This window comes from Takifugu flavidus, chromosome 16, assembly GCF_003711565.1.
Source record: "Takifugu flavidus isolate HTHZ2018 chromosome 16, ASM371156v2, whole genome shotgun sequence".
In the NCBI taxonomy this organism is placed as follows: Eukaryota; Metazoa; Chordata; class Actinopteri; order Tetraodontiformes; family Tetraodontidae; genus Takifugu; species Takifugu flavidus.
The window spans coordinates 10,626,946-10,649,767 of NC_079535.1; the positions used below are offsets into that span (position 1 = coordinate 10,626,946).

The window sequence follows — 22,822 nt, forward strand, 5'->3', positions numbered from 1 at the left end:
TACTTTAGAAGGAGTCGGTCCAGACGCCGCACATACGGCTGTCTTGTGATCTTAAAAGGAGCCGAGTCGAGGCCTGAAGTTTAGGATCGTATGTAGGTCAGCCCGCACAATAGCCAATGTGGACGTTGTTCTTGGACCCTTCGGCTAGAAGCTTTGCCCAATTTGCTTCCCCTCACCAGCCAAAATTGGTTATTTTTCTATGCCAGACTGGAGGATGCGAGTCAGGTATAATTCGGCCACTGAAACTACAGACGAGCGGATTTCGGGGGGAGGGCTCGAGTCGCAATCTGTTCCGAATGAAGGAACAAACCATCAGAGCGACAGCAGATTTAATCAGGGGCCTCTGCCGCCTGTTACCTGGAAGAGGTAGACGTCTCCATAGGAATTGCTGAGGCAGAAAACGTTCTCCTTCTTCGGGTGCTCGGGAACGGCCTGGACGACGCTGTCCTCGGCCAGGAGAGCGTAGCGGGGCGACAGCTCCAGTTCTGGGGAGCCTCTGCTGTAGGTTTCATAGAAGAGCAACGTGCATCCTGCAGGGACGAGCAGATCCAGGAATGAGCGATGCTGACAGGAAGTGGTGCTGTGACCAGCCTGCCCTCCTGTTCAAGCCTACCTTTCAGGGTCACCCAGTACTGCTTCCATTTGCGGCGGCTCACCAGCTCCAGCTTCCTGTCTTTGTGCAGGGTGACCAGGGGTTTGAAAGAAAGCCACCCGGCTCGTCTCACCACCCCCTGCTCCTTTTCGAACAGCAGGTCCAGTTGCTCCAGGGAGCCCTCCGCAGACTCGCTGCTGCTCTCCCCCTCCTCGGTGCCAGTGGACGGGTCGAGTCTGTCACCAGAACCCACCCCGCCCTGTCCTATACCCGTCTCCAGCTCCCGCATAAAGTTCTCATAAATATTCTGCCGGACCGCATTGCTGGTTGCCGACTGGTGGATGGCGCCTGATGAATGGGCCCTGGAAGTTCCCGAGAACCAGAGGAGGCTGGAGACTTGGGATGGGGAGCTGGTGTCCGCCGTCAGACCATCAACGCCACTGTCAAAGGCGTCGCCCAGATCCTTGTATCTGGTGTCCTGCTGATGGACAGACACAAGAAACGTACGAGAGGTGAGATCAAAGGCCGGAGGTCTGTTGGCCCCAGCCAACATTTTAACAATGTTTATTTTAATTAGCCGAAGACTGCAGAATTTCTGAACCCCCCATCCCTTCCCAAACCTACTTCAAAGTTTCCATTACCGGCTCTAAATCTTTTGCCAGACTCACGAAAAGTGGGACAAATTTCCCGTGATGGCACCTGGGAGGTCGGAACCCCCCCAGGCTCAGGCAATTTCACATCATCCGAGCTGCGCCGCGGATCCTCTATTCCCCAAATGAACACTTGATGGAATTGCACTCTTTTAAGCCTAATGGAGGTATACGTACACTTGACAAGATTGCGGCATTGATTTTGACCCTGGCAACAGAGTGGAGTGCTCTCAACATGCAGACACACGCTATGCACCGTCACGACAGAGCAACAGAGAGCCCCCCCCGACCTCTCAATCACCGTTCATTCACTTGCCACTGTCAATATCAAGAAACAATCAAACTTTTCCCGGAAGCAAACAGAAATGGCTTGTTCTGTGCAAATAAACCGATGCTCCCTCACTGAAGCCTGATGAGGATTATTTCTAATCCTGTAACCAAACAGATAAAAGCTCGCATTCCAACGAGACGCAGCGATGAACCCGATCAAACTGGACACTGGTATATTATCGCGCGTAATGTGAGGTCACTGAAAGGCTGCACGACATAAAAAGTACGTGATTTTCTTTGATGATCGGTGGCTTTTACTGGCCTGTGGGGTTTTTGTGTCCATCGGTGATTACGTTCACTTGTTAAGGGAAAACAAAGATGGGTTATTGAGGTCAACCTCTCAGAAAAGGTGGAGGGCTGGTCTATTATGGTGGTGCAGCTGGAATGTGTGCACCTTCTCTGCAGGTTATCTTTCAGCTGCTTCTTATTATGTGCAGGGTTTTGACCTGTAACTTGGGGGTTGGGGTGTGACCTTTAAACCCAGAGTTCAGGTGGAGGCAAAACGAGGCTGGAGTGTTGTTTTGAACCCGGAATTAGCCGATTTCATCAACCGGAGGGGTGTTAGCCCAAAAAAAGGTTGTGACGTAAATCTGAAGAGGGTGTTTAGGGTTACAAAGGAGAGCACTGTGTGTCCATGAAGCACACCGATTTGACTCCATTATTTGACTTAGTTTGACAAGTGGAAATGCATTCCTCCTTCGTTTCTCTTCAGAAGACAGAGACAGAACCACATTTGTGGATGCTGCAACTCCAAATGGCGGATGATGGATTATTACCGTGAACTGCAGGCTGCAAAATAAAAGCTGCATTAGCATTTTGTTCCCCATATTTTCTCCAGACATGATGGACAGACAGCGTCCTTGTTCTGCATCTCTTATATTTCAATTAGCCCCGAATGTACAATGACACTTCTGTTCGGGCCTTTGGTTGATGCTAGAGCCTGCTGACTCAACAGCGATCCCTATTAGCAGATTTACTCCCTGAAGATCACGAGGGGAGCCCAGAAAATCCAAACCATGCAGCAGCCAGAAGAAGTCATTCATTAGCATTAGACGAGGGGCGGGTTGAGTCTTCAGCGAGGATTTAGTTTCACTCTAACAGAGCCTCGCGAAGGCTTAGAGCTATTCTCCTGGCAGAGTCCAAACAGTGTTCTTTGAGTGTTTTACAAGGCAAAAGCTGAATGAATTAATGCAGAAACAATTGCTTTCAAGTCTAATAGAGAGGGACATGCGCTCAGGCTCCGTTCGTTATTTTCGTCGAACTAAAGCTAATAAGAATGGAGCGCTCGCGGGATGAGCTCGCCCTGTGCCGGAGAGCATGTGCTGGCAACGTGCAGCCAAGCTGCGGTTATTTCCGATCCGCCCTTTGACCCGTTTCACTAGCATGAAAATGTCTCCCGTCTGCTCTGCTTGGAAATCACCACATCGAAGCAATCCTACTCCAAAAAGTGCTGAACGGGAGCAACAGTGAACATGGAGGTGGTGAGGCAGAGTCACAAACTCGCCTCCACCGCGTCCCTCGTGCTTTCCTCCGTCCTCACATAAACAACCAGACTTCATTTCGTGCTGCCCCACTGTGCCTTTCACCACAGACAGCCAGTGTTGTGCTGCCAAAGGCCGGAGGACGGAGGTCGGCCGTGCCAGGACCACCATCGAGTTCCATAATCACACCAATCGTGCCAGACGGGAAACTGCGCGGTTGTTACCGACGCCGTCTACTTAGCAATAGCTCTGAGGGACGTGACTACCGGCCGCTGTCGCCCATATCCAACGGCAGAAAGGAGGACTAAAAGCAGTCAGATCGATCTCACCTGACATTTCCGCTTCTTGCGGCTGAGGCTGCCCGTCCAGTCACTGAGGCGCCGGATTCGGTTTTTGATGGAATCTTTCTTCTGGAAGATGAACTCTGCTCCGACCTGCTCTCTGGTGTGGTCCCGGTCGCCATATTGGACGAGCTCTTCGCTCATGGTGTGGGCTTTAGGCCTGCGACAAGGCAGGGTGTAGGACGAGTACTGGCGGACCTCGGCGCACTCCTCCAACGGGACGTCCATGACGGAAGCGAAGGACCCTCTGTGCTGCCTCTGGTCAGGAAGAGCTGCTTGGATTTGGAAGGACAGCGCACTGGTTGTGGGGAAGGTAGCAGCCATTGTGGAATCTTTATACAAGTCTGTGATGGAAACCGGCGGGGACTGCTCGGGGTAGGAGTCCAGTTGTTGGACAGTCATGCCGGTTGAACAGGGTGGGTCCTGCTCACAAATCTCGGCGTTGGGACCCCAGGGGGAGTCGTACCACGAGCCATCGGAGCTCAGGGAGCTGCCTTTGCTCGTTCTGGCTGTGGATGAGGTAGAGGCCGGAGGTGGAGCGCCGCGGTGGACGTCCTGCCTGCTCCCACTGGAACCAGACGGACTGGAAGTGGAGGCAGGCTCTAAGTTGGGAGAGAATTTGAGGAGTTGCACTGGGCCAGAAGCCTCATCCAAGAGGAGGGGGTTACCTGAGGTGTTGGTGAACTCCACCCTGAGACTGCCGTCCTTTTTGATCACCACCCGCGGGCTGCTTTGTTCCTGTAAAGACTCCTGCCCGTCCACTTGTCCGTTCAGCGTGTGCCCACTGCGTTCGGAACCATACGGATTTTCATCATATTCATCCGACACATGTCGCTTCCTCGCACCACATCCAGCCGGTCGGGGCCAGCGATGGTCGCGCCCCTCCCTCCCTTAGAGACGTAGTCATAGTGGCGAGGAGAGTAAGGCTGCCGGCTTTTAGGAGGTGAGAGGCAGCCGCGGCCGACGCACCGGGCCTTGTACCCCGAGCCTATCGGGGCTGTTTTCCACCAGGTATGTGGAGACACAGTGTCTTTAGCTGAATGGAGCTTCTGTGAGCATGGCTTTGGTTTCCCAGAGAATACGAAGCTGGTGCCTTTGGGGCCCTGGATACTATACTGGCTCTCTGAATTTCCCATAGCTGCCGAAAAAAAGCCACAAAACAGATATAAGGCATTAGAAGATGCAGAGAAACATGGCTGATGAACAGAACACAAAGCCTCACATCGGGTGGTCTAATACTTCCCTCATGCTTTAAAGTTAAAAGAGTTGCCGTCAGACGTTAACCTGCATGGGTTAACCCCTTTCACAGCCTTCTTTCATCCTCTTTCCAGAAAACTGAAAGTCACGGATGTTATGCGTGACGGAGACGCGAAAAAAAAGAACTTCCAGACTGTTCAAAACATTCTTGCATTAGTAACCGAGAGCCGTGACCAGAGGGACATCTTGGTGCACGCTCACTGTACATGTAAGACTTGGTGGCACGACAACAGACATGAGGATACAAATACCACCTTACATAAGAGGTGAAGTTAAATAGCTTTCACAACTTAGAGTCAAAGACGACCAAACCTATTTATCAGGATATAACAATACAACACCCAGACTGATTAGTTAAGGTCGTTACATCCAAAGTAACACATGTAAATATAAATACACGAGCAAACTCACCTGCCTGAAAGCGTCTTCTCAGATTGGAGCTTCTATGCGCGAGGCTCCGCCCACCTCATTTCCTAAAATGAACTGTTTTCTTGGCAGTGGGGCATATCTGAAACACACACACACAGAACCTGGCTTAATAATGCGATGAGGGTCTGACTGCAATTTATCAGACGTGCAACCGGCTCCGTGTTTTATAACTGCCGTGTGCCGGTTTAACGGATCTAATCCCCAGGTGGAGGCAGCGCCGCTCGCTCATTACGCGGCTAAACAGTCCAGGACTAAAACTGACAGACTTGCTGGCAGGTGTGCAAAAGTGACTGAGCCAACATCCAGGAGATCCTTTCCCCCCCTCCAATGAAGTGCTTTGCAGAAGGATCGGAGAAGAAGAGAGGCAGTGAAGTGTTGCGGTGCCACCCTGGCGCTGCAGTGTGACTAACAGAAAAGAATCTCTCCACCCCATGAGTCCAAGTCTCCTCCATCCGTCATCCAAACCAAACCTTAGTAGCATTTTTCCACCTCCCCGCTAGTGAATGACGTCGCCTTTCAACGGGGGTTGGGAAAGTTTGTCTGAAAGCCGGTTACAGTACACCCCTGTTTATTTTTAAACGCTGGAATCCAAGCCCGCTCCTTTTTCTTTTCTTTTTTTTCGTTTGGCCAGTCGCCGCCAAATTTGTCCGGAGACGCGATCTTGAAACAGAGACGAATGAGGAGAGGAGGGCGCTCTGCGGTGGCACCCGCCAGGCGGCTTCTGAGAAACGGCGTGACGGTATCGTGTAATGTAACCCACTTACATGTATGCAGCGTGCACAACGGCAGCAGAGCTGGCGTCACTAAGCCTCGTGGTACCTGGACAGCTTTTATAAGGTTAGAGAGCTAATAGCCTCTGCCAGAAGTCCTAACCTTCAGGATTAGGTGATCGGCAGCATTAGGACATTAGCTGCTCGCCTCGATGCACCCTGACAGTGAAGTAACATTAAACAGTGGCGACTGAGCACATGGGAATTGAAAAAGCTAAACTAAAATAGTAAACAGGATCCATCGCTCTGAGTCTATCAGGATTGTTTTTTTAATTATTGCACTTGCAATGACTTCATTAACTTTGCAGCAAAACAGTCACGTTATCTTATTGAGCTGCAACGCGTCCTTTGTCGAGTTCTTATGGCCGCTCCCCATCTCCCAGCATCTCCAGAAACACATGTGTAAGGAGCTTTCTGGACTAAAAGAGGCTTTTCAGTCCCTCTTTATGAATGAAGAATAGCTGAACAAAAAGCTGTGAGGAGTAAAGGCCAAGAGAGCAGCTGCCGACAGCACGAGGAGTCCCAGCAAAGCTAGCTCGTCGACCTCGTCGCCGAGGCCGCCTTTTCAGAACACCGCCGCTGGGCTTGTCTCGCACTTTATTTACAAAAAGCAGGTCTGTGGGCTTGAAACCCTCACAGACCCTCACACAAACCTTTAAGACACACACGTTTGCCGTCTGTTGGAACTCGAACTGGGGTATTGTGCGATTGTTCTTTCGGGAAAACGACAAGACAAGTCTTCCTTTTAGCCGTGAAGCCACTGCTCCCAGTCAGGCCACGCCCACCTGCTTCCTTGTCGCTCCTCTGTTCTTATTCAATAGGCTTCCTGCAGGCCATCTGCCTATGGACCACCGCCACCCCAGTGCTCCTCAGCGCACCCCTGTGACCTGGCATTCTTCTCCCTGCCCCTGGGTGACTCCCACCTCCACTCCATGTTTAGTCTGGCACCGCTTGCGTCTTGGCGAGGAACGGAGCCACACCCCGGCAGGGTATAAACACTGTAGGTGCGTGATTGCTGGAGTTGAACAACACGAGGAGACTACCGTGGGACTGTAACGCCGCCCTGGGTCGATACGATCGACTCTGGCCTCCCTGTTTGACTTTAAACTTGGGACAAAAATAAGATAACCTTGCCTCATGGCCATGCGGCCAAAGGCTTAGTTTGGTGTTACTCACACCTTAAAATAAGTGTATCCAAAAGATTCAATGCTTTAGCACATTTCTGTTATCACATTAGTTAGGAAGGCTGAGCTCATTTGTTATTGGTACTGGCCGCTAACACAATCACGTCGGCTTCCTCGTGTCAAATCAAGGCCCATGGGAGTTGTTTCTTATCACTTTCCCCTGGCGCTGGCACAACGGCGCTCTTAAAGAGGCCGCGCGCTTCGCTGGAACAGGCCCCGATTCACACTTGCACAAAACTTTTGAGTTCTTTCCGGACGGCAGTGACGGGAAGCAAAGAAAGTGGCCGTAGCTAAAGGGCCCGCCATTTATGTTTGACATCTGAAACGGGTTTAAAGCATCCTGCGGTTGTTTGCTCGTGACCGGGAAAGTCTGTGCATGAATCATCCGCTGAAAGCCCATATTACTCTGAGATGGATGTGGCCGAAGCCACCAAACATTCATCACGCTGCTTGTTTGAGCAGGACTTTCTCATTACACGTTCAGGAGTTCTGACGGGGTAAAAGCCTCTCAAAAACGGCTCCTTCTGACCCAAAGTTTGCTCCTCTCTCCCTTTATGAGGCGAACGCGAGACGTGTGTGAACACTCTTTGGCCAGGCCCGAGCAGACAGCTGTGGAGGTGACGGCTCGGAGCTTCGCGTTGCTGTATCGGCTATTCCAAGGCCAGACGTGAAACACGGTCCCTGTCTATCAAACAGATCCAGACACAAACACAACCGACACCTGTGGATCTGGACGTGGGGAGGGTGAAGACAGTCCCTCTAACCCTCAAAGAAAGCAGATAAAAGAGCAACGTCTTACCTGAGTGTCCCAGCCGTTAATCTAAGAGCTCTTTGAAATGCCTCCCAACAAGAAATCTACCCGGCGAGCTCTCCTCTCAGTAGAGGCTTCCTACGAGGGGTCCTAAACCAGCGCACACTCGAGCTCTGACTCGCACACCCAGACACGCTGGAGGACACATGGAAACCCCCCCCCCACCCGCCCCCCTGCCTGGAAGCAGCAGCGAATCACAATCCTCCTGAGGTAACCCCGGGTAACAGAGCAAAGCCAGGAGAGAGTGAGCCACCGGCTGGAAAACCAGCGAGCAGCGCGGGTCAGAGAGGCTCGCCGCTGCCCTGACTGGGACACACCCGGGAGGGCGCAATGACTGGGGCTCTTGTCTGACCCAAAATACCGCAACGACCCCCTTGGAAGAAGTTAACCACTGGGGAAACAGAAGAAGTGTGTGTGCGGGAGGAGAATGTAAGCTAAATAAGAGAAAATCCAGAAGGTGGGTGTGAAAAAGAGCAGGACCACAGAAGGAAACAGGGATCGGAGCTAAATGCTGCAGCCGAAAGTGGCTCCAGGCCAAATGTGCAAGTGATTCTCTTTAGCAAGGTAACAAAAAAAAGGGTATCATTTATGGAATATTTCATGAATACCTCTACGGACCCAGCGTGTCCGACCTTTCAACTGCTAAATGAGAGGAATTAAGTGAAAATTATTGATGTTCCAGGCGGTATCACACTTCTCCTGAATGTGGAACACGCGGACTTTATTCCCTGAACGCTTCATCGGCTTCGTCTCTAGAAATCCGCCTGAATAGCTTTTCAAAGTCACGACCGTGCCGCTCCGAATGAGCAGCTGTTGAATGGACCATCAGCCGGCTGCTTGACGCACAGACGTCAGCTCCCATCACAATATTAGCAGCGTGCAGGAGGCCGACGCAACATTGTTGGCGACACAATAGTTGTCGTGGTCTAGACTGAGCTCCTCTGAAAGCCCTTTGTCCCAGTATAGAGGGAGGCTGCTCAAAGGTGGGTCAACATCCCGCTGAAAAGCCTCAGGCCCTCAGAAAGGAGATGCATATTCATGCAGAGCAGGTGCTGCCTCTGACTCCAAATGGTCTAATGGCTAATTAAGATCAATTAAGGCGCCAACTTCTCCAGATCCAAATGACAATGCAAGCATACAAAACACGTGTAACATTACTTTTATAGCACCATGCCTAAAGCTTTGTCTAACGCTTGTGTTCGAGGGTTACAACTTTCCTAGCATTAGCATGTTAGCACTGTTATCTGAGTGCAAGGCTGTTAGCTTGGTTAATAACTTTCTATAAATATGGAACCATTTATATACTGAACCTATAAAAATCAACCGATGGTGGTGAAAAATCCTCACCTGGACGAGAAACCTTTTATTTTATTGTAGAACTCATGATGCCTCATATTTATGAGCTAAAAATCCCACTTTTCCTGGGAGATAATTATTATGCAAAGTACTTAAATTACAAACTGTTTCCTCAGACAGATTACACGCACTATTCACAGTCTGATTAAAAGTCAGACTGATGATCCGACGATGCCCACGGGACTGGGCTGACAAACGCAGGACAGCCAGAGGAAGAAATATGAGCGCTCGCTCGATGTGTTAATCATTTTCAGCTCCCTCCTCAACAGTGATGGAGCCACTCTCATAGCTGGAGGCCATTTATGGTTTGAAGCCATTGATTATGCCGTTCACCAGGGACTGCAATCTGCAGCAGTTGGCAAACAAAGTCTGCTGGGAGGGCACGAATTTGTCTTTTCCTCATTTTAATTCCTCATTTTACCAGAGATTAGCACAGCGCCCCACTTAGAAACACAGATTTAAATATAAAGCGGCTAAATTAGAAACTATAACTGTGCTGCTTAGATTTAGACTGATGGAATTCGCTTAAGCTGGGGCGCTTTAGGAAGGGGTGAGAGGTCAACTCTTGTTGGGAGGATGGGTTCCACCCAAAAAGCTGCTCACGGTCCAAGTGGGGGGGGGGGGGTTGTCTCGCGAAGGAATCCAAATATTTTTCAAACCTGGATTTACATTTAAACAGCTCGTTTTTCAAAAGAATTTCCTCTAAATATATAGAAATTAAAACTAAAATTTGCGTGACCATCATCCAAAGGTCAGTCGCCCCAACCTCACTCGTCCACCTCTTCTATACTCAAACCCCTTGACTTCTTCTCTCGTCCTCTCCCAACAGACGCCAGGGGGTGTCAGATCCTGTCGACTGGCCGACAGCGCCCAGGAACCCGTGTACGCTCTTAAGTGCGTGCTTTGACTGGAAGGAGGGGAGAGAGCAAGCGTGCGTGTGCTCCAACAAACGGCCAGATTAACTATGCAGGTTAGCTTTCGCTGCTAATTAAGCAGCTTAAGCGACTGAACAAGGTCATTTTGAGGGTTAAAACGTGCACATGTGTGCGAACCCAGCTGAGAAATTCCCACAGTTTAGCTTAGCTGATTCTCTGGTGCAGTCATGATGGTTTGTCATGTGACCCACGAACGGCGCTGCAGCAGAACATCCCAGCGAAGCGGAGCGCGCCGCTACAGCTGCCGTCTTTGGGCTATAAAGCTGCGCAGGGAAAGTGTGATGTGTTGCAACGGGGTCAGATGAGACACCTCGAGGCTCATGGGAGAAAACAAGCACTCGCCCAGCCCTGGTCAGGGGGGGGGGGGTCCTAATGCGTGGAAGGCGGAGAGGCTGACTGTTAGCAGTGCGATGACGTTTTGGTTGTGCATACGGCTCTAGCAGGGGTGGTAGCACGGACAAGCTAGTCTGGCTTTGTCCCTCCAAACACACATCACGTGCACACCTGCTAAGCCGGCACGTAGCACTGCAGGGTGGGGCCGGGCGGTCCGCACCCAGATGCGCTATAGGGAAATGCTGGCGATTGTGACTCCGGGGCTCATCCATCAGTGCCTCAGACAGGCTTTAATCCCTCCATGCATTCTTGTGGGGCTCTGACGCCACCAGGAGGTCACCCCCGTGCCCCCCCCCCATCCTGAAAGCACCCACTCCCACATTCTGAGGCTGCTTCTGCTCACTGCAGGAATCAAACATCCCACCAAACCCCGTCGGACCAGGTCAGGCCGATGTTGGTGATCCTCGGGGTTGGTTCCAATGAAAAAAGTCTCTGCTTTTATGGCCCCTTAGAGGTCTAAGCCCTGATTGCATTAAAGCAGAGCGGAACCTGAATCACTCGGCGTACAGATGAGCGGCGACAATCAATTCGACCAATTAAACCGACAGGCGGGAGGGAGCTAAAATATGGCCATGTGAGGCATCCGTGCTGTTGCCGTCTCAGCACTTTCCTCACCAGATCGCGGGGCTGTCTGGCGGGGCCGTAAACTATGACCAACTGACAGGTGAAGGGCAGCAACACACCTCAAGTCAGTAGGAGTCTGAACCAGTCTGGGCCTGCCTGGGACGGGCCCTTAATCATGGTCAAGGTCAGGAATGGTAACAAAAGGAGCCGCAGCTCTACCAGCCATTAGGGGCCATTACCAGAAGCAATTACAGGCTGGATTAAAGCCTTTCTTTCGCCTCATTGGCAGTTCTAAAAATAAAAAAAAATACGGCCATTAAGTGCTCGGGATGGATTTTACACGGTGACACTTGAGACAAATTCCCCCAAAAAACAGTGTAGCAGGCAGCAGCACATAGCTCTGTAACACGTCTGAAACTCTCCCGCAGAACCGAAAATTAACTCATTAAAAGAGAAGCTCAGGACCAGTTGGCTGCTCTGAAGGACCTGAGCAGGAAATTGGCTGCGTTCACCAGGACAAGATAACAATTAGTCTCCTTCTTAACGCAAAACTAAATATGACGCGTCACCAGAGTAGCGGTTGTATTCCCATCACGCCGCACGCATCGCAACCTGCTGGCGCCCCGAGGCCGGGCGGGCGGCTGTAGATGGCAGGATAAGAACCGCGGGGGGGCCGTCGGGAGACCTACATGAGAGGTCCCGTACGGGGAAAGCTCCCACGTGCACGGAAAGCTCCCGCAAAACGCAGGAAAAGAGCAGAGAGGGGATGGAATTCTCCAGAATTCATCAAGGAAAATTGCCAGAGCAACAAACAGGTTTGGACACACACACACACACACACACACACACACACACACACACACACACACAGACACACACACACACACGGGGGAGCGAAACCTGAGCTGTTCAGCATCCCGAGAGCGCCGATGATGGCCGGGACAGCTGCCGGGGAGGGCGGGCGTAGACGGGAATGAAGCGGAATAGCAGCGAGCGTAGCACGACGAAAGCAAAAGCCGGATCAAAACGTGTGCACAGGTGTTTGAATTGTGCACTTCAAGCTAGCGTACGCGCTCTGCGCGGGAATGCTGGTTATTCACTCGCGACTCGTGACCCAGTTTTAACAGGTTTGCGTGTGAATCACCTGTGTTTGAGGATATAAACATGCCCGAAACCTGCTGTGTGAACTTTTCTACCCCAAAAGTCATTTTCAGCTTCTGCTGGAACAGATTTGGACTCTTGAGGCTCCTCAAGGGAATTCCATAAATCTTGTTCTGACTGGATCCAAAGGTGAGAGCAGAATTAACTCAATTATTAGGGGAAATTAGCTGGGAGCGATTATCGGGCCTTTATCCAGCTCGGTGAGCTCGGTAAACAAAACAACAAAGATTAATGTGTGTTGGCTGCGGGGAGGGGGGGGGCACACGGCTAAACCAGTTCAGGCGGTCACGTGGAGCAGCTGAGACGCAAGTCTTTGCAAAACAAACTTATTTGTGCAGCTCCGCGGAGCCTTTTCAGGCAGGAATGTGATTTTTGAAGAAGAGAGAAGCCGCTGAAGGGAATCGCAGCGCTAGGCTAAGCGCTAGCAGCTGTGCTACATGTGCACGGTTTTTACCGACTAAACGAAGGCTCCGGACAACCTGGTTGTGCTCCCATCCATATAGGGAGCCTCCAGAATGCCAATGAGCCGCGGGTGCGGTGCCAAGAGTAAAACAAACACTTTCGCACAGATTACAAAAGTGTAAATCAGAGCAGCTTATTCCAGCTGACGGGCTTCTTGCAGAAAATAAAAATTAAAAGGCCGCTATTCATTTTTACGCCGTTAAATAAATTTCCACGGCCAATTGAATTAGGGCTAACAGGCAGATGTGACGGCTGGGCCTGGTCCCAAGGGAGGAGCTGGTAGAATCGACGGGCAGATGCTCCGACCGGCAGAGGTCAGAGGGGTCAAGCTTTTCCATTATGAGAGGACAAGGGTGGTATTTATTCACAGCCCTCTCCTCCTGAGATGGGCTGGGCTAAGGAGGGAATGGAGGAGGCTACTTAACCCTTCGAAGCAGAGGTTTAACTACAGACTGTGCACTGTTCCTATACAGGAAGGCTCGGAAATACTCCAAAGGTGGAGAGAAAGTCCCCGCAAGAACAAAATTGTGGCCGATTACGGCAGACTCGTCTGATGGGGAGAACGTGCTGCCATCCAGTCTGGATGAACAGGCCATAATGATCCTCCCCACTGCCAGAGCTCATCCACCGCCGCCTGACTTTAAACAGCCGTAATGGCCACAGAGGCAGAGAGCAGCTTCGGCGGACTAAATTAACTCTTCAAACGGCGTTTCGCCCGAAATACAACAGAAATGTAGGCAGTGGGGGCACTTCACCGCTTTTTCAAACGATACGAATTCATGTTGGGCTTAGAGAACAGCTGGAAAAGAAGGAGCGAAGAAAGGAGCCAGTGGCAACGGATGACAGCATGATTCATAAAATAACAACACCAGCAGGCATGTCTGGGAGCAAACATGGGCCTAATATAACACACATGAGCTCTTTAAAAAGCTCTGCTCTCCTCCGGACAACGGAGGAGCGATACAGACGGTTACTAATAAAACACGACCGCATAAGTGCAGCTTTTATTTGGCTCCCTGAACTGCAGGAACCATCCAAACTGTCAGGAAACCCCTGTTCCTGACAGCCCTGCTATTATTAGCTCAGCTGGGCCGCGGCGCTATGAAATGATGCCTCGTATAATATTGTCACAGCCAACCAGAAGTTTCCAGTGAGGCTGATTTCTCCATGTGAGCGGACCGGAGCCACTCGCTGGGCCCAGCAGCCACAAGGTCTCACTCTGAAAGAATGAGCCAAACAAACAACTGAGGAGACAGATGGGAGGCGTTTCTTTAAATGAAGTCAGTTTTGGAGGGTTTGAAGGGGCAGAAATGAAGAAAACGGCCCTTTGATACCATCTCAGACGCCTCGCGCTAAAAACGCGGCGTTCCTCTCCAGCGTAGCATCAGAAGAAAGACCCCAAAGTGAATCCATGTTAGCGGGATGAGCAACGCAACACGTTACTCACCCGTCAGGGCGTGCTCCTTGGATCAGCCGCCTCGGGGGACCCGATGAATGATCTCACCCTTCCAAAGGGGAAATGATTTATCCTGAATAACTTTGCCGCTCAGCGCTCTGCGTTTGCACCGGGTCTCGCCGCATGACGGCAGGTGAATACCAACGAGTGCTGAGGCAGTTAACTATGTAACACCCCCCGCCCCCCCCTTCCCCTTCTTTGATTTGCGCTGGGATTCATGTCTGGAAATCTGTTCTCGCGCAGCTACTGCTGCGGCGTAGGGATGAAGGCGAACACGGGGTTCTTATTATTCAGCTCCAGAGAACGCCAGAACTGATGTTCAACACGTGTGCCGCAGCAAAAAACAGGCTTTTGCGCATCCGTGCCGCTCATTAATTAGCATAATTCCACTAATTTGTTTAAGGAAGTGCTGATTTTTAGGGAAAATATTACTTGAAATTGACTTGAACGTGTTTTGAGGCCTGTATTGATATATTTGTACACTGGATATTGAGCTGGAGCTGCTAACTTAGCTTAGCATCAAGAGAGCTACGGTAAAAGACGCAGGATCGGGTCAGGAGCGAAACGTCCAACGTCTGCCTGCTGCGGCACCATCCGTGGAGGAAGCTGTGTTAATATTGCAGGACTGTCCTCAGGTTGCAACGTGCCGAGCGTTAGCGCTGCCTGACTGAACGTGAACCTGCGGAGGAGCCCGTGGGCGCCAAAACGGGGACCTCCTGGCTCTGCAGATGCAGGTTTACAGCCCCCCCCCTCTCCACCTGCCAGGAGTGGAATCCTGCGCTGGAAAGGTCGTTTGGAAAAACTGGAAATCTGGAACCTGGAAATGTGCTCTTCGCCCGAGCCATGAACACCACATGGCGGCACGGAACGCTGAGGTAAACACTTATGTAACAGCCAATCAGAGCTCAGGCAGCGAAGAAACGCAAACAGCATCAAAGAAGACGACCACGGAAAGAAATATGCAAGTCAATCTTTGGGTATTTAAGGGGCTGTAAAATAAGCAAGCCCACACACAGACTCTTTTCTTGGCATTTCCCAGACGGATAGACTGCACGATAAATACAAGAGGAATAAATGATGACGCTGGTGAAATATCCCTGCGACGGCTATTTACTGGCTCTTATCTGGACATGCATCAGAGCCACTTTCATCGCTCACATATCCTTTTCCTCCTGGCAGCTGAGGGCTGTTAGCCAACATGCTGCCCCGGGAAGCGTTTATCCTGGGCGCATTTACCTCTTTGCATCAAAGGGAGTTTTGAAGAGAGTTTTAATTGAGCGTGCACAGCGAGTAGATGCCAGGACCGCCGTTGACCCGGAGCAATCAGCGCCCCGTCTCTGTTTACACTGGTCGCACGCCAAATAACCGAACCAGCACGGAGACTCGGAGGCCGAGACGCGAGCAAAAGAGCTCATCTTGGGAGGAAGTGGAACCGTGGATGGCTTCAGTGGGGTTGGACCTTGGGGGGGGTGCTAATGAGCCTTCGCCTGACATGAATACCGCAGTTGCCAAGGCAACTTTCTGCTTTGACGAGACGGTTCTATGCGTTATTTTCCTTTTTTCCGCAGCCGTCTATCGCGTCTCATCTTTCAGTTGAAGGACGACAGGACGCAGCGCTCGCCAGGCTGCGGTTATGTAAAAAAAAAAAAAATTTGCAATCCAAATGAACGGTAATGAAAATCTAAGATCTGCCACAATGCCACACCGGCTCAAAGAGACGTTCCGATTCCGACTGTATAATCAGGATCGGCTGCCTCGCTCGAGGGGGCCATGCAAAATACATCAGAGGAGCGGAGCATTCATCGGGGACAATGAGACAGTCGGCCTCCACCTCCCGACGAGCAGGTGCGACATGTTGCAATAAACGTGCACCCCGGATTTATCCATCCATCATGGAGGCTGTACGTGACACGTGTCCTCCAGAACCCTCCAAGAGCCGAGCACTTAGCCCCAGCGGGACCAGCTGTGTTTGCCGTTTCAATAGGGGCAAGGGTGGCAAAGTGAGACCTTGTGGCTACTGGGCCCGGCGAGGGCAGATCAATCACAATTTGTATTGTTATGAGGATTGATCGGCAAACAGCTTGGAGGCAAAGAGAGGTGGGAGGGCGGCCGTGCGTTTCCCCAGAAAAAAGGCCCGGCGTCAGTCTGAGGAAGGCGCCGACGGCTGTGGTCTTTAAAAGACCCACCCAGGCTTCGCAGACATGACGCGACATGACTCCAGCGAGGGCGTCGGAGTTCAGATGTATGTTAAAGGGTAACGTGGAGGGAATAGCTCGGAACGCCGGATATCACGCGAGCGACCGCTGCCCGCTTCACGTATTTTTCGAATCAAAACTACCGTGTTGTAAATGCTGAGGCGGAGGTTCTTTCTGACTGGAAGGCTGCGTGTCATGTGGTGAGCTATGGGGAATTACATGCACTGTTACCCAAGTGCTGCCAGGGGGGCTTTTTACCTCATGTGCACCTTTTACTGGTGATTTATAGAACCATCAATAACAGAACGTAAACCCATGTCTGGCGGTCACATCTTTAGGGTTAATGAAAGCCCCGATCGCACACAGGTCCGCGTGCTAGCGCTTAATCGGTTACCTTGCTTGCTACATTGCTAACGCCAAACGTTTAATCTCCCTTAAAGCCGAACCTTGGAGAGGCCATTCTTCAGCAGCTGACCCGGCCGGTCGCGCTTCAGCTCAGACGGATGCGTTAATCTGCTGGTGAATGGGAACGCTGGTCCAGCTGGAGGAGAACGGGCCGCTCCGCTGAGCAGGACAGGAGGGCTCCTGTTTGTGCAGCAGTGCGGGGGAAATCTTGTGTTGGAGCGCACGCACGCTGAACAAATCCATCCAAAGGGTGCGGGGCTGTCGTTCAAGAGCCACCGAAAATCGAGTTAATTCAGACTGACTGAATTACGCAACACACAAGGAGACAACATGACTCCTTTCACTGCCCCCCCCCGTCCTCATGTTTTGGCTGATATTTTGGTTCTGCTGTGACTAAAGACCGGGATGCGTAAGGTCTCTGTTTTGTCTGGTGTTGGCTTAGTAAGTTGTGTGCACCCGGGAGGAGTCAGAACCAGCCACGTGTCTTTTGGACGGCGTCTTGGCGAGCACAACGAGAGGCCCGGGCCAAGCTGCTGTCAGCGGCAGCTTAAAGTTCACCTGCTTTTTACAGAAACTGCTCCAGACGCAGCAGCGGACACTTGGAAAAGCCAAATATAATCTCGACCGTGCGAGCAAAGAAATGGGTGCACGCGGGGCGCTTGTCCGCCTGAGGGAGGGAGGAAGGGAGCGTGCAGAAAAGGGGACAAAAAGAGAGGTGGGTCTATTTTAAATCCTATTGTTTAAAGGGTGACCAGTAATATGGAGCCCCTGTGGTCTCCCCCCACAGTGCCTCTACCTAAGAGAGCAAAAGACCCTCATCCTGTGACAATAAGCACAGATGTTACCCATGCCTGATCATTCTCTCTCTCGCTCTCTCACACACACACACACACACACACACACACACCACACACACACACACACACACACAGTCCCTTATATGGTGAAAAATGGACAAGAGGCGAAGACATCAAACACTGGCGTTCCTCGGCCAGCGTGCTAGGACCCCGAACCTCCATCCCAAAGTTACGCCAAGAGACAAGCTCAACTTTCCAAATCAAAGCGGCACAAAGAAACGTTTTCCACAACCCTCAAATCGTTCCCTTTCTGAAAGGCGAACCACAGAGTCTCTGCGGCGGGCGACGTCACCGTCCTTTTCGCATGCAACCGCCGAGTTGTTGGACTTAAACGAGACAAGACGGGCTGTGCAATCATCCCCAAGCCTCCCAGAAGAGGAGGTGGGACGCTGCCCTTCCCTTTCACCACCAATGCACCACTCTGACATCTGACAGCCCAAAGACATACAGTAACTCCCAACCCGTGTCAGGCGGTCAAACGCCGAACGAGCAAACCCATCAACCCCCCCCCCCACACACACACACACACCCAAAAAAAAAGGAAACTGCAAGTCACATGCAATCAGCGTCACACCAGGCCCGGCCGGGAGGAAAACACAACGGTAAAGGGGGTAACGTTCCTCGTGGTCGAGCGCTGCTTTGCCACAAAAATGTGAACCGCGCGAGCAGAAGAAGCCTTCTGGTTCCGTATGTAAACACGGGGCAACAACCATGAGCGCTGAAGGCTCAACCCAAACCCTGGAAGAATGCTGGACGGTTGGCGTCCTCAGACTGATGGATGAGCGGCGCGGCCAGCCCGCTCTCGTCAAACATTAGCCCGGGTCGTCCGTCCTCCCACCCTCCTGAGCGGTAGCAAGACAGTTGTATTGACATCTTTACATGTCAGTTTCCATGGTAAAGGTGCCAAAGGCATGCCTGCTTCCTTAATTATGTTTGCAACTTCACTCCAGGGGGTCCCGGGGCCCTTTTGTTGCCTCTGTAAAGTGGTCAGAGAGCCCTTCCACCCCAGCACAGGGTCCACACAATACAAGCTGATTCTTAATCACACGCAATAAAACACAAGGACAGCATATACAGAACCGTTTAGCAGAATGGGCCCCCAGGCTCAGTCCATAAATCAGTAGTGACGTGGCTCCATGATGGATTCAAACCAAAATAACTTTTCATGACAACACTGTTTAAAAAAAACAAAAAACGATTTCAGGGGCTTTTAAGGGGTGACGTGGTTCCCTGTAACCGATTAACTAATGTGATTATTTAGAAAGGAGATGTCAACCTCGCTGAGGTGACTAATCGGTCTAAATAAACCTCCCCCAGCTGCGGGGAACTTCTCCCCGAGAACAGCTGCACGTCTGCGGGAGAATCTCTGCACCGTCCGGATTCCTGCAGCCACCGACGGCGTCGGTTACCCGCGTCGGTGGAAAAACTTTAAAACCCTAGAACTTTAACGCACCCAAACGCGCCGGACGAGAGGTGCGTTGAGACAAAGCGCGCACACGCGCGGTCGCAACTGTCCAGGAGAAGTTCGCCTGCAACTTACCGGATGACGTAAACATGCCCCTCGCGTGTTTCCGGTCCGCGCGGCCGCCGCACGCGACGGTGGTGCGTTTACAGACCCGTTAACGGGGTTTTTTTTCCTCGCTTTCTCGGGGAGCGCTTCACGGTTCCCTCCGCGTCCGGAGCAAACGTTGCGGGGACAGAGCGCCGGGAGACTGCGGGCTCCTCCCAGACAGTGCGGGGTTAAACTCCTCCTTCCCACGGACACAGAGGCGGGGGTGGCCCTGCTCTCTCTTTTTCCTTTTTTTTTTTTTTTTTACCGTGGGTAATACATGGAGATTAATCTGCACGTCACCATAAACAGGAGCTCCCAAACATCCTCCAGGGTCTTTACATTACTTCCTGTTAGATTTCACATTTTTGTAAGCTTTTTGTAAGCTGGAGGATTTCCAAGTTAAGCATATAATTAAAAAAGCCATTTAGCTAGCTGGGATTCCTTCTTTCTCATGGTTTAATGACCTGAGTTTGAACTTTGGATAAATTCAGACAGGTGTGTTTGGAGCGCGGATTGCCCAAATGACCTTTGTCCTAAAAGGCGCCTTTAAGCCTCGACGCAGACACATCACAAACAGAATATCACCAGCAGAATCTGCCACATGAGAGAATGAGACGATTAGCAAACAGGTTTGACGTCCTCTGACAATGAACCAGTGACGCTCTTTGTAATTCGTGGCCCTGAATTTTAGGTATCCGTCCCTCGCTCTATTGTCTCGTGGCGTGCAAACACCTCCCCGCCCTGATAACACAGCTGAGACATCACAATGCAGCCTTCAGTCAGGTGTGTCACCAGAATCATCTGCATAACGGCGTCCTCATGGCGTCCTGCTCTCCTCCCACCCTGCTTTCATCCTCCACTCACAGATCCACAGATCCAGCAGCCTCCTGTAATTGGAGTCAAAGGCTCCGTCCAACCTCTGACTCCATCATTTTCTAAATCCAAGGTAACCTTTAAATAACTTCCCCTCCTTTTCAGCACAGTTCTAATGCTTAAAAACAGCCAGACAAGCATCAAAAGGAACAATCAGCCATGACTTCTGTACAGGATGAGTCTCCTATTGGATGGACGAAACAAGACATGAGGGTCATCGGCGTAAGTCGAGCGAGTTTCTCCCTCCTCTCTTGTTATTGCCAGCGCCCGCGGGGGCAGAATCCACACGCCATTACCAACCTCATTTGTCACCTAGTCTTTAAAAGCCTGCTGCGGTTTGGAGCTGATGGGCTGTTGTGGAAGGAGATCTGCTGTCGGGTTTAACCCAAAGAAACCGGCTTCAATCGCCATCACGTGACATTAAAGCAAAGATTGCAGCGAGGCCACTCGCCACGATGGGGACAAAGGCAATCATCAGGCTCTGGAGGTGTGAAAAGGCTGAAAAGGCTGGGCCACTGGGGGGAGGAGGGGTGTAATCGAAGAGGACGGATCTGATCCAGGTGATAGGTTGCGGATTCCTGAGGGCCTAGCTAATGAGGAATCGATAATGACGATAGCTGAGCGACGGCACGGCTCTCAGGCCGGGTTCAGGGAGGTCTTTGGAGGACAGCTGGAGCACTTAAAGGCCCTGATTTACCTCCCTCTACATGTGATTTCATTAGTCCACCTCCAGTAAAAGAAGAGCTACACGAATAAATTTCTCGAACCGAATTACTCGTTGACAAAAAAAAAGAAAAAAAAGAGACGATGTAGAAGATAGATCCACAATCGAGGCAGCAGAGGCCGCGTACGTGCGCGCGTGTGAGATGTTACTTGAGCTGCAAGTGAGAAAACTATCACAGGGGCGTGAGAGCGCGAGGAGCTGAATCACTGTTTTGTCTCGCTGCCTGTGTGAAAGACGAGACGGAGGACGACTCGGCGGATGGATACGAGGTTTGGGACTGTAAACCAATGATAGAGGTGTGAAGAGGCCACAGGTGCTAACGCCTGTGCTCAGCTCCGGATGAAATGATGCTTGTTTCTCCATCGGCAGGGGTCAGATTCGGTCACCAGGGTCCCACCAGATTTTCTGTCAGCTGCCTTTCTAACTTGAATTTGACGTTTACACTAACATTTATTCATGTCGTAAGAATTTAGCTGTTGTCTCACTTTGGTGTGGTTTATGTTTGATTCAGATTCTTTATCTTCATCCCTTAATAGCTCAATTTTAGCACATTTGTGGTGTAAATATCTTGTGTGAGCTCTCCTCTGATTCCCCTGTTCTCTCTCTGAAACCTAATAATTCAGCTTTTTCTTCTATTTCTATTTTTTGCAGCTCAATTTTCCTCTTTTTCCAGATTTTCTGGGATGGAATCAGCCTTTAGATCCCTCCCGGCTGCAGCGCAAACCCGATGAACTCCGGTCTGTCCTTCATCCCTTTAAGCTCCGCTGTTTTATCAGCATGAAGTTTCAAGCTTTTACGAGTTCCTCTCAGGCAACGTTGGCCACCTACGTTAGCTCGGCCGTCTGGATTTACTCTCCGTTAGCCGCGAATTTAACGTAAGAAGAAAATCGCTTTTTAAAAAAAGAGGGCGGGGAGGGGTCAGATCTGTGCGGCCCACAGCTCAACGCCATATTTTTCCACCTTCTGAGTGAATTTATGCCCGATTTGACCCAGCGAGAAGAAGCCAAATTCATCCTGGATGAGAGCGGAGTGGATATTGGTGACTGACTGAGGGCGGCATGGGATGGAACAGTGGACAAGCCTCTTCTACAAACTCCCAGGGAGAGAATAAGGAGGCAGTGTGCCGCTCTGAGCCGGAGTGACAATTTAAGCTGCTTCAAATCTCTCTACGCCGGGTCAAAATGACAAACCGGCGGATAACAGCCAGGAGGCCCTTGGAGGGGAATCCACCGCAAACACGGCCGCACTCGATTGAGTTAGAGGCAGGCGAAGGTGAAGACCCAGCCAGGATTCCACAAACGGCTCCATTTAGCTTCAAAACTGGCAAAGCCTGATTCCAATGAGGTGTCGCGTGATTTTGCACCGTCCTGGGTTCTAACTCAATAAGAGCGGAGGAGCAAAGTGAGCCGGCGGCCGCCAGGTTGGCAGCCAACAACAAACGTGTTAATTGTACCTTTTAAATTCGGTCACGCCGTCGTCTGACGTACAGAAGCTACACGGCGAAGTATACGCGGCGTTAGCGACAAATGGGCCCCGTTAGGGCTGCGACGGTCCCTCCACCAACCGTTCCCACATTATCTCCTCGGCCCCTCCTGCAGAGAAACACTTTCACACCAGTGCGAACAGGCTGCAGCTGCTAAAATCGGCCCCTTTTTACGTTCCTTAATTGCTAACAGCCGCACTGGTCTTTCCCAGAAAACCACGGCAACGCAGCACCAGCGCCAAACCTAGGGCGAGGCGGCCGTCTGGTTATAAAAGCAGTAGGAAAGGAACAACCTGGAGATGTTAATAAAAGCGGATATTCCGCCTTCAGAACCGTCTGGACCGGTGTGTTTGCGGGCCCCTGGAGGTACTCGTAGTAACAGTAGATTAGTGTACGTGCTGGCTAATTTTGGGCTCGTGAGGAGTTTTTCCCTGAACGTCTCCTCGGAGATGTTTACGGCAGGTCTTCCAAGCCTGTGGAAACCCTGCACGTGTCGGAGAAATGTGCTCGGGGTCGGAGCCAGAGCGGCGCTCGGCAAACTTCGAAAGGGTGTTTTGTTTA

The 22,822-nt window shown here is 51.3% G+C and overlaps 1 protein-coding gene across 1 annotated transcript in view; it reads right to left on the reverse strand.

Annotated features, from left to right (window-relative positions):
* The window catches only part of tiam2a (TIAM Rac1 associated GEF 2a), a 45,253-nt gene extending 25,883 nt beyond the window's left edge, over positions 1-19,370 (reverse strand). Inside the window, 6 exon segments of the mRNA XM_057059413.1 lie at positions 358-530; positions 614-1,073; positions 3,383-4,272; positions 4,275-4,532; positions 5,063-5,159; positions 19,170-19,370. Of these exon segments, the coding sequence (XP_056915393.1) occupies positions 358-530; positions 614-1,073; positions 3,383-4,272; positions 4,275-4,530 (1,779 nt within the window). The 5' untranslated portion in view covers positions 4,531-4,532; positions 5,063-5,159; positions 19,170-19,370.
* Between the last annotated feature and the right edge of the window lie 3,452 nt (positions 19,371-22,822).